This window comes from Alosa pseudoharengus, unplaced genomic scaffold, assembly GCF_046254945.1.
Source record: "Alosa pseudoharengus isolate Yale_2024_CS ecotype anadromous, Long Island Sound unplaced genomic scaffold, YU_APseudo_1.1 YU_APseudo_1.1_scf_3, whole genome shotgun sequence".
In the NCBI taxonomy this organism is placed as follows: Eukaryota; Metazoa; Chordata; class Actinopteri; order Clupeiformes; family Clupeidae; genus Alosa; species Alosa pseudoharengus.
In genome coordinates this window covers 1,920,272-1,932,771 of record NW_027468718.1, presented here as the reverse complement: position 1 = coordinate 1,932,771, position 12,500 = coordinate 1,920,272, and the positions used below count along the sequence as shown (strand labels likewise).

At 42.5% G+C, this 12,500-nt stretch overlaps 1 protein-coding gene across 1 annotated transcript in view; it reads right to left on the bottom strand.

Annotated features, from left to right (window-relative positions):
* tbc1d8 (TBC1 domain family member 8) overlaps nt 1–12,500 on the bottom strand; it is a 67,462-nt gene that overhangs the window by 18,918 nt on the left and 36,044 nt on the right. Inside the window, exons 12-16 of the mRNA XM_076262944.1 lie at nt 10,902–11,187; nt 6,197–6,305; nt 3,712–3,810; nt 1,838–1,906; nt 1,368–1,590 (exon numbers count right to left, since the gene is read on the bottom strand). Of these exons, the coding sequence (XP_076119059.1) occupies nt 1,368–1,590; nt 1,838–1,906; nt 3,712–3,810; nt 6,197–6,305; nt 10,902–11,187 (786 nt within the window). The remainder of the gene's footprint in view (nt 1–1,367; nt 1,591–1,837; nt 1,907–3,711; nt 3,811–6,196; nt 6,306–10,901; nt 11,188–12,500) is intronic.

Sequence of the window (12,500 nt, the reverse complement as noted above, 5' to 3'; positions counted from 1 at the left end):
TAAGCAACAAACAAAATACTAACATAACAGTGAAGTTGTTCGTTTTTTCATGGTTTATTTTTTTCCAAAAGCATCCTCTCCCCATGTGTAGCATTTACGTAAGGAGCTTGGAACAAAGTTGGCTTTTCTTCATTTTCATTTTCTCTAGGCATATTTATGCTCAACAAATATCAGCAAGCTCAGCAGGCCATGAGAAGGCTATCAATGAACAGAAAACCGTGTTGGCTAACAATTTATTAAATACTCCTGTTATTGTCGTCAACAACGTCGCTATAGGCTACTGCCTTTTCAGCGCCTTCTGCTTATGATGATTCAGTCTTTTGAATTCGTTTGGCCTTGCCATGCAGTTGTAGGCTACAACGTGCCATTCCCTTCATGTGTTCTATCAAAATGTTGTATGCCCTCATGGACAGTAACTCCGTGATGTCTGCATCTTTCCAGGTCGGAGATTTTCTGGACAGCACTATGCCACTCCATCATAACACTGGCATTTAAGTCAGATCTAACCACATGGACGCATGAAAGAAACGTCACCAACACGCCCTCTCACTAGGTGTGATCTTAACCGCATGTTCTACACTTCGTTCAGACACAGCACATTTACATAATGTCCGGAGGAAATACTAGGGGGGGAGTAGTATAAACACCGGGTAAATTCGGACTTCCATATGACCGGTTATGTTGTTCAGATATACTGCACGTATGTCTGAAAGCGCTTACGTGAATGTTGGCAGGTGAGAGTGTGTACGTGTGTGTGTGTGTGTGTGTATGTATACATGTGTGTACATGTGTGTGTATCTCTGTGTGTGTGTGTGTATGTGTGTGTGTGTACATATGTGTGTGTTTGTGAGTGTGTGTGTGAGTGTGTGTGTGTACACATGTGTGTGCGTGTGTGTGTGTGTGTGTGTGTGTGTATGTATACATGGGTGTGTACATGTGTGAGTGTGTGTGTGTGTGTTACCCAGCCAGTGAGTGATCTGTGTAAAGGTCAGCAGGTGAGAGTGTGTGTGTGTGTGTGTGTGTGTGTGTGTGTGTGTGTGTGTATGTACATGTGTGTGTGTACATGTGTGTGTGTGTGTATGTATACGTGTGTGTGTGTGTGTGTGTTACCCAGCTAGTGAGTGATCTATGTGAATGTTAGCAGGTGAGAGTGTGTACGTGTGTGTGTGTGTGCGTGTGTATGTATACGTGTGTGTGTGTGTGTGTGTGTGTGTGTGTGTGTGTGTACATGTGTATGTATACATGTGTGTGTGTGTGTGTGTGTGTGTGTGTGTGTGTGTGTGTGTGTGTGTGTGTGTGTGTCTGTGTGTGTATGTATACATGTGTACATGTGTGTGTGTGTGTGTGTGTGTGTGTGTGTGTGTTACCCAGCCAGTGAGTGATCTGTGTGAAGGTCAGCAGGTTGCTCTGATTCTGGTCCAGCAATGTGAAGGTGCGCCTAGCAACCGTATCCGTGTGTGCGCCCTCTTGCCATGGCGACAGTGCCGAGTACACACTCTTGAACTGAGGCAGGTCTAGCTGGTAGCCCTCACTACACACACCCGACACACACACACCATCTCCCCAGTACACACTGATCAGATGCTCAGTCTGACGCCCACACACACACACACACACACACACACACAGAAATACACACACAAGCAACAGGTCAGAAACAGGTCACCCCCCACACACACACACAAGACACACACACACAAACCTGTACATAAACATATAGAAAAATCCCTCCAACACACACACACATACACTCATTCACATATTCACACACACACACACACACATATTCACACACACACACACACACACACACATTCACAGACAGAGAGAAACACACCTTGATGAAGTCGTAGAGTTCTGAAAGCTCCTCAGCAGATAGAGATACTTCAGGGGTCACCAACCTGAGCTACACACACACACACACACACACACACACATTAAACTTTAAGCAACATATGTGTGTATGTGTGTGTGTGTGTGTGTGTGTGTGACAGAAAGAGAGATAGACGAAGTGTGTGTGTGTGTGTGTGTGTGTGTGTGGTGTAAGTCATGAAACGGCAAAACTTAAGGGGGTGTGTACCTATACGTTCGGCAAGTCGCAAATCTCCATTTGCCGGAGCATCACAGTGTGTGTGTGTGTGTGTGTGAGAGTGTGTGTGAGAGAGTGTGTGTGTGTTAGTGTTGTCACGATACCAAAATTATGACTTCGATACGATACCTGCCATAAATATAATGATGCTCGATACTGAAACGATACTACGGCGAAATCCTAAGATATCTGGAAAAGAAAGGACTCATATCTCCTCCAAGTGTATTGAGTCATTTGTGTTGAATTCGGTGCACTTTTGTAGTGTGCAGGTCAATTCTGGGTTCTAAACTTCTAAACTTCCTACATAATTATTCTTTTTTTATAGTCAGTAAAATAGAAGGCCTACTTTGTGTGATTAAATCCTTTATTGTTTGTTATAGTTCATTTACATTGTGTTGTGTTTTGGCAATAAAGTAGCTTTAAATAGCCAAACTAGGCTAGATCAAGGTCAGTGTTGAAATTACTGCATGCAAATCACTGAATGCTATGCAGAGGGGCCTAATCTTTAGGCCATCTAATGTACAGTATAGGCTTCCCTAAGACTTCCCGTGTTCATGGGATTTCTTTGACAGTTGCAAAGGGGAAAATGTGAGGATAGTCTTCTTTGCGCCCAGTGTACAAGTACGACGTTCCAACCACTCAGGTCTTCGTCAGACACGCCTACACCATTACCTGTTGCAATATATCTGTGTGCATTCCTACATTACGTCCATTTCTTTGAATAACATTATTTGCTACCACGTAACAATAAACCGCTATTATTATTAGGACTCAACACGCTTTGGTGGTATTATATGCTGTGGGCTTTAATTAGCGCATTTCGGGTAGCCTATCCTACATCTGGGCAATAATTATTGAACAAATTGCAGTCTACATGCCATGACAAATATTACCAGTAGTACTGACTGAACATGAAATAGATTGTTTACAAGCTATGGTAATGTTATTCTGGCGTGAACATTGCGCTTTCATCACGTTAGCACCCTTACAGCTCGTTATGTCTCGTCAAAATTCATTGATGAAGGAAGGTTCGCTATATCCCAGAGAACCATACTCGTTTCACTTAGGCTAGACTAAAACAGAAGAGAAGAACTTGGCACTAACCATGTAGTCGTGTTTTCTATAGCATATTCGTTAACCTGTCGTTCTTTGAACTCTTTAAAAATGTTGGGATATGTCTGCGAGGTGTTTAGCCAAGTTCCATGCGTAGCCTACTGCTTTTAAATTACTTTGAAACATATTTTACAAACGGGTCTCTGTGTACCTGATGGCTTGCCTTCACTATTCGTGATGTATCCGAAATAGTTGCAGATTTCACTTCACCTTTTGTTTTATCCACAAGGCCTAGAACTGTTGGCAAAGAACTATGTTGACATTGGCTGCACACTCACTCTCTCAGAGCTGCCTGCTTGACACGCCCACTTGCCTAGATGCGTGCAAGGAGCAGTGAGAGCAGCAGTTCACACAGACACAGAACGTTATTATTTTAATAAAGTATCGATTCTAAAAACGTCGGAAATCGTATAGTTTTTTGCGTGAAGGCATCGTGATACCTTTTTAGTATCGATACACCGTGCAACACTAGTGTGTGTGTGTGTGTGTGTGTGTGTGTGTGTACTCACAGCGTTCTCTTTGATGGTGTCCTCATGTGACTGCAGCACCTGGATACGATGACGACACCGCAGCCTTTCCAGCTGCTTAGCGCTGATATCACCAAACCTCTACACACACACACACACACACACACACACACATTAACACAATTATACACACACATACACACACAAATTAACACAATTATACACACACATACACACACACACACACACACACACATTAACACAATTATACACACACACACACACACAAATTAACACAATTATACACACACACACACACACACACACACACACACACAAATTAACACAATTATACACACACAAAAAAACAGTTACAAACATACACACACACACACACACACACATCCTTTGAGAGATGTGTGGCACAGCCTTTTTCACAGTTTTTCTCAGGTGCTTTGGCACATTACTGACACTCAGATCAGAATTGAAATTCTCAAAACTGTGTTCCAACTCCGTATCATCATCACTTGTGCACATTACTAATACTCAGATCAGTGTTCCAACTCCGTATCATCATCACTTATTGAAGCAGTTTCTCCCCATTTTGAGCAAACAGCTTTTGTACATCCATGTAACTGTGTTTTGTACAAATGTTGCTGCTGTTTTTTAAATTGTAGTGTCCTGTGGGTCCAAATGCACTATACTGGTACCCTGCTGACTAGTCTTACCCCATAAAACAAATGGGCCTGATTTCAACGTGTTTGTTATACATGTCATAACTAGTTGTCATTGTCATAATTAGTTGTCATACATGTCATAACTAGTTGTCATTGTCTTTAAAACCTTGCTTCTGTTTTAAAAGACGCAAAACATTAAAGATGTGGTGGTCAGCTCCACATTTCAGGAATCCCCCAGGAAGAACTGGCTTGCCTAACAGGTACATAAATTACAGATGTAGGAAACACACACACACAAACACACACACTCAACAGGTGTATAGCAATTACAGATGTGGGAAATGTGCACATTGTTCAAATACATTTGACACAAAATGTTATTCTGGCAATAAAATTTGAAATTAAAGATTGTATTAATTACCTCTCAACTCATGTGATCTATATGTTAAAATGTCCTTGTGGACTAATGTACAGTTATGTGGAGAATAATAGCAGTGTGTTTTAAAAAGTGAATAAAGCTCAAAATCCTTAGAATAGCTGTTAATTCCATAATATCAATGCATTGGGAACACTGCACATTCAATTTCAAATCAAAACATGACTGATTTGATTTGAAATTGATCAAGTTTGTGTTAGGCTGTTCAAAAAAATATCAGTGTTTGCATTTTTCTTTACAAACTCAAACATTGTATAAACTGTATAAACTGAAAAATGTCTCAATATTTTGCTTTACTTTGAATTACTGCACTAATATCTAGTTGCATTACCATTATTTCTGAGAATTGCTTCACATCTGTGTTGCATGGAGTCGACCAACTACTGGCACCTGTGAACAGGTATTCCAGCCCAGGACGATTGAACTACATTCCACAATTCCTCTGCATTTCTGGGTTTTGCCCCAGAAACCACATTTTTGATGTCACCCCAAAAATGTTCAATAGGATTGAGGTCTGGGGATCAGGCTGGCCACTCCATAACGTCAATCTTGTTAGTCTGGAACCAAGACTTTGCTCACTTACTGGTGTGTTTTGGGTCATTGTCTTGTTGAAACACCCATTTCAAAGGCATTTCCTCCTCAGCATAAGACAACATGACCTCTTCAAATATTTTGATGTATTGAAACTGATCCATGATCTCTGGTGTGCGATAAATAGGTCCAACACCACAGTATGAGAAACATCCCCATAACATGAATTGTGCAGCACCCTGCTTTACTGTCAGACCGTTTGTCCAACGACCCCCATGCACTGAATTCAAGCCACAGTATACAAGACAGTCAGTTTCAATACATCAACATATTTGAAGAGGTCATGTTGTCTTATGCTGAAGAGGAAATGTCTGCTATTGGTCGAATTTGCCATCCATCAGTCAACCTAATGTTAGCATGTTAGCTTATTAGCTTATGTGAAGAATGAAACCAGAGCCATAGGTTTTCTCTACCACTCTGATTGAAACCCTCGTTGTCTTAAAAGATGCTTGAAACCCTCGTTGTCTTAGAAGATGCTTGAAAGCCTCGTTGTCTTAGAAGATGCTTTTACTCCAAAGTCATGTCTTATGAGATACCTCTCTCAGGCTTAGAGAACATTTGGGCTGAAAATGCTAATTTGGCTAATGCTGATTATTCATTTGCAATGTGTGTGTGTGTTAACTGTGAAATATAATATGTTGTGTTTCCTATGAAAACAGGGTGTGCGTGTGTGTGTGTTTGTGTGTTGGGTATTTTGGGAATAGGAAAATAATTGTGAATGGACAAATTAATGGTTAGATTAATCGAATCGAAAAATTAATCTTTAGACTAAACAAACAAACAAAAAAATCGCTAGATTACACTCACACACACACACACTTACCTCATAGGCCTCTTTGAGTAGGGTCGTGATGTGTGTGTGTTCAGCTGAGCCGGCTGCTGCCTCAGCACACACACAGTCCTCTTCGTCATGCTTGACCTGCTCCAGGAAACTGAACACACACATACACACGCACGCACGCGCACACGCACACGCACACACACACACACTGGTGAGGATCATGAGAGCGTGTCCCTTGTCGGTGCTGCTGGCCAGTGTCTGTGTGTGTGTGTTAGGGCTGTCACTTTACGTTAGAAAATCGATTGCACAATCGATTGGACCAAACACAAGTTTCGAAAACTAAAATAGGGAATCGATTTTAACCAAATATGTACACTATTAATTTTAAACGAATTAAACAAATAAAAAAGATAGATGTAACAAAATTCACATACAAGAATATAAGAAAATAAAAGAATTCCGAAGTGCAGTAAGCGAAAGCTAAAAAGAAAATTCCCACCAATTTTACGCACCGGAAACAGCTGTTTCAATCAGCTGCTGTGCTGCTTGTGTTTTGCCAAAAAATGGAGGACAACGCTGTGCGACATGAGAGACGAGTGATGGGCCCTAATAACTTGAGGAGTTCGATGTGGAAGTACTTCGGATTTTTGGTATATCAAACTATGGAGAAGAACAAAGCGGTAGGCTATGCAAACTGTGCAATCGAGTTCTATGTAGGCGAAATTTGTTTGACATTTCTAATCGTAAACACACACTCAGCTACGTTGAAGCCTGCAGTAATGTTTGTCACTGATGTAATGGCAGTCCACTCTGCTTATTGTTTTTCGAGAATGTTGCACTCCTGTTTGTCATTGTGCACGAAACTTCACGCCAATAAATTATCAGACATATTGCTGGCTTGTGTCTACAAGCGCCCTCTTTACGTTCGTCCTAATGCCTGTTAGTTGTTTGTGGATTGGCCTATATTACATTACATTACATTACATTACATTACATTTGGCTGACGCATTTTTAGCCAAAGCGACTTACAACATGGTAACAATTTTAAGTTTTAAAGCGATTCTCAACAATTTTAGGACAATTTAAAGAACAGTTTAAGAACAGTAGAGTACAGTAAGAATAAGTGCATCGGTGAGTGCTGTTATGTCTCAGTTCAAGACGGCTGGTGAGTGCTAGGATCAGCAAGACTTGTTGTGAGTGGTGCTATGAGAGGAGATGTTCTCTAAAGAGCTGGGTCTTCAGGAGTTTTTTGAAAATGGAGAAGGATGTCCCTGCCCTTGTAGGAACTGGCAGTGTGTTCCACCAGCGAGGAACAACAGATGAGAAAAGTTTGGTTTGGCCTGAGCGTACCGGTGGTAGAGCTAGACGTCGTTCGTCTGAGGAGCGCAGCTGTCTGGTGGTAGTGTATGTCTGTATGAGGGCATTGAAGTAGGTGGGAGCAGAACCGGAGACTACTTTGTAGGCAAGCGTTAGAGCTTTGAATTTGATGCGGGCCGCCATAGGTAGCCAGTGTAGCTGGATGAGCAGCGGGGTAACATGTGCCCTTTTGGGTTGTGTGTAGACCAGGCGCGCCGCCGCGTTCTGGATCATCTGAAGGGGTTTCACTGCGCAGGCTGGGAGACCTGTCAGGAGGGCGTTGCAGTAGTCGAGTCGTGAGATGACTATCGCCTGAACCAGGAGTTGGGTAACATCTTGAGTCAAGTAAGTCCTGATTTTCCGTATGTTGTAGAGTGCAAAACGGCATGACCGGGCGACTGAGGCAACATGATCTGAGAAGTTCAGTTGGTTGTCGAGAACAACTCCTAGATTTCTTGCAGTCCTGGTAGGTGAAACAGACAGGGAGTCAAGTTTGATGTTGATGTTGTGGTGTATGGTAGGTTTAGCTGGGAAGACCAGCAGTTCAGTCTTTGAGAGGTTCAGCTGGAGGTGGTGTGCCTTCATCCATGTAGCTATGTCTGAGAGGCAGTCCGAGATCCGTGCTGAAACCAAGGGGTCATCAGGTGGAAAGGACAGATAGAGCTGTGTGCCGTCTGCATAGCAGTGGTATGAGAAGCCATGCGAACGGATAATCTGTCCCAAGGAGGTAGTGTAGATAGCAAAGAGAAGGGGGCCCAGCACTGAGCCCTGGGGGACCCCTGTGGTGAGATGGTGAGATGCAGATAGTTGACCAAGCCATGATACGTTAAACGAGCGTCCTGTGAGGTAGGATTCAAACCAGGAGAGAGCAGAACCGGAGATTCCCATGTTAGCGAGTATAGAGAGAAGGATGCGGTGATTAACCGTGTCAAAGGCAGCCGATAAGCCGATATTGAAAATGGAAACGTCTTTAGACATGAAAAATAGGGCTGTCAATCGATTAAAAAAAATATTCTAATTAATTACATACTCTGTGATTAATTAATCTAAATTAATCGCATATATAATTTTTGCTGTGAAAGTATTTTAAATATTTAAATTCAAATGAATCATTGAATAATCAGCATTAGTGACATTAACGTTCAAAAATGCTTTCATTATTATTTTCACTGTTCAAATAATGGCCATAATAATTTCATTTTAATTAAATTTCAGGCCACAGATATAACCTAGGGGACACAATGAAAATAAATGAACACTCTCCTCAATGTCAACACTTATTTCTTTGCATTGATGTGCGACTATAGAGTTGATGATATGCAAATTCCTTGCTGCAGACATTGCAGAGGACTTTATTTTTAACACTTTTTATTTTTATCAGGCCATTTTTTAAAAGTAAATGTTCCAATCAATGATCCAGGCAGCACGTTTTCTTCTCTCTCCTTCATTTTACAGTCTAATTTTTACTGACTAGAACGGCTCGGGGTCAAAGGTCATACAGAATCGATTAATCTGCACTAATTTTTTTAATCAGTTATTTTTTCTCAAATTAATTAATCGAAATTAATCAGTTATTTTGACAGCCCTAATAAAAAATCGATTTTACAATCGATTCAATGAACACTTATGTCTCAAAAATCGAACAGGATTTTTTCACAAAAGTGACAGCCCTAGTGTGTGTGTGTGTGTGTGTGTGTGTGTGTGTGTGTGTGTGTGTGTGTGTGTGTACACGTATGTCTGTGTTGGTGTGTGTGTGTGTGTGTGTGTGTGTGTCTACGTGTGTCTGTGTTGGTGTGTATGTGTGTGTGTGTGTATGTGTGTGTGTGTGTGTCTGTGTGTAGTGTGGGTGTGTGTGCGTGTAGTGTGTGTGTGTGTGTGTGTGTGTGTGTGTGTGTGTGTCTGTGTCTGTGTGTAGTGTGTGTGTGTGTGTGTAGTAGGGTTGGGTATCGTTTGAATTTGAACGATTCCGATTCCAATTCCTTATTTCGATTCCGGTTCCTAGCGATTCTCGATTTCGATTTTTTTAAGAGGCTGGGTCAAAAAAAGTTTAGGATATTTTAAATGAGCTTGCTAACCAACGGTCTTTCTCAGGGTATCTGCACATTTTCCAAGTGCAAATTTAAAGACTTTTAAGACCTTTTCAAGACATCTAAATGAAACTTAAGACTATACCACGGCAAAAAGATATATATGACTATTTATGCAATAGTTTTTTTTTCCCTACTAATTTTAACCCCCACCCCATTTTGGATGTCTACAGAAGTTACCAAATATATTTTGGCGAAAGAAAAATAATTGTGTGAATTACCTTCAAAGCTATAAATGCCCAATTTTAGAGTCTGGGCTGCTTGCTTTTGAAGCTGGCTGTACATATTTGGTTTTGCTTACTGCTGAGGCTGACTGTTCTTCACCTGTGTCTGTAGTAGCCTAGGCTACTTGCCAAAGACATGTGCACTGGACTGGATTCCCTTCAATTTTTTTTTCAAAGTTAGACTAAGCTATTTACATATTTTAATAAGCCTACTTTATATAATTTACTATGTGCATCTATTGTCCAATATGCAGCACAGCAAATTAAAGTTAATCCACTACTTTACATTTTTCATACCAGTTGTATCTAAACCAACCAAAGCTTGACTGAAACATTGTAAAACCATTGACTTGTTTTAAATTAATTAAGAGACAGGTCCTCCTCGCATGATCCTGCTGAAAACCGCTGGTTTCATCTCAAGCACGCACGTATTATGAACACACATTTTTATGTAGCCAGTCGCCGACATTCAAAAAATATGCGGTTATAGTTCACAACTTTTGCGAAGTAGGCCTAGCCTACTGGGAAACGCTGGCAAGCAAGCTGCTGGCAGATATTACAGGTAGGCTATTATAACTTAGACAGATATTTTCTTCCATAGGCCAGCAACACACACTGGAAAGATGCAAACAGATCAACTTAACATATACAGTATTTCCTCCTAATTGTGAAGCACTGCACATAATTTGACCAGCAGTCTTCGCGTCCATAGTTTGTGAAACGATGCTGCGCCCGAGCAACGATTTTAGATGCCAAGCGCAACTCCAAAAAGGAGAACAAATGAGCGTCCGGCTTCTTCGTTGGTGTTCAGCCGCAAAGATATTCCCGGTTCCAACCAATACTCGATATTCGATACCCAAGCCTAGTGTGTAGTGTGTTTGTCTGTGTGTGTTTGTGTGTGTGTGTAGTGTGTGTGTGTGTGTGTCTGTGTGTAGTGTGTGTGTGTGTGTAGTGTGTTTGTCTGTGTGTGTGTGTGTGTGTGTGTGTGTGTGTGTGTGTGTGTGTGTGTGTGTAGTGTGTGTGTAGTGTGTGTGTGTGTGTGTGTGTGTGTGTATGTGTGTGTGTGTAGTGTGTGTGTACCTGCTGAGGATCATGAGTGCGTGGCCCTCGTCGGTGCTGGTGGCGAGTGTGTGTGTGTTGGCGTGCAGCACGGCAAGGGCCAGCTGGAAGATGACGCGGGCGCCGCGGCAGAAGAAGGCGTCCAGCACACACACTCCGCTGGACAGCGGCAGCGCACTCAGGAACAGCGTCAGGAACCATGACAACGAGACCGACGCCAGCGCACTCACGTCCGCAACGCTCGCACACAGCTCCGGAACACGCTCACGCAACAGCTCCTCAAACACCGACTGGTCCACCTGAGCACCTGGACACACACACACACACACATACATATATATATATATATATATATATAAACACGCTCACGCAACAGCTCCTCAAACACCGACTGGTCCACCTGAGCACCTGGACACACACACACACACACATACACACACACACATATATATATATAAACACGCTCACGCAACAGCTCCTCAAACACCGACTGGTCCACCTGAGCACCTGGACACACACACACACACACACACACACACATATATATATGTAAACACGCTAACGCAACAGCTCCTCAAACACCGACTGGTCCACCTGGGCACCTAACCAGGACACACACGCACACACTTGTCGGTTGAAGTAGTTAGGCAGCATCCTCTCACACACACACACACACACACACACACACACACACCTATGATCTGGCGGTTGAAGTAGTCGGGCAGCATCCTCTCACACACATACACACACACACACACACACACACACACACACACACACACACCTATGACCTGGCGGTTGAAGTAGTCGGGCAGCATCCTCTCACACACACACACACACACACACACACCTATGATCTGGCGGTTAAAGTAGTCGGGCAGCATCCTCTCACACACACACACACACACACACACACCTATGATCTGGCGGTTGAAGTAGTTGGGCAGCATCCTCTCTCACACACACACACACACACACACACCTATGACCTGGCGGTTGAAGTAGTCGGGGAGCATCCTCTCACACACACACACACACACACACACACATATCATCTGGCGGTTAAAGTAGTTGGGCAGCATCCTCTCACACTAGGGCTGGGACAATGCGTCGACGTAATCGATGACGTCAACGCAAAAAATACGTCGACGCAAAATATGAGCGTCGATTCGTCAAGCATAACGTGTGCTGCTAAATATTTTTAATTTTACACCTTCAGTGTTTTCCATACGTTGACTAATCTGTGGCTGGGCACCACGAAATCAAAACCGGCCACTACACATTGATGTTCTATGTTGTAGGCCTACTATTTAAATTAAAGATAAGATAAAATAATTTCATTGAGCTGCACTTTTTACGCACGCAGCCTTTCCTCGCCCCGCCCGCTCTCTCTCGTAACGAGCCCGCTGCTCCTCCTCTGCATGTGCATTTAACAAAATATTCACGATTGTTGAAGGATTGTTGTTGCCACATAGAAGCACTGCATAGAACACAGTGGGCTACATTGCTATTAAATCCGCTTAGCATCGTGACCATGCTGCGCAAATTTGTTCAAAACCGCTGCAGTAAAGTTCAAGTAAACTCTGCTAAGGTCTTATCACAACATAGTACATTGAGGAG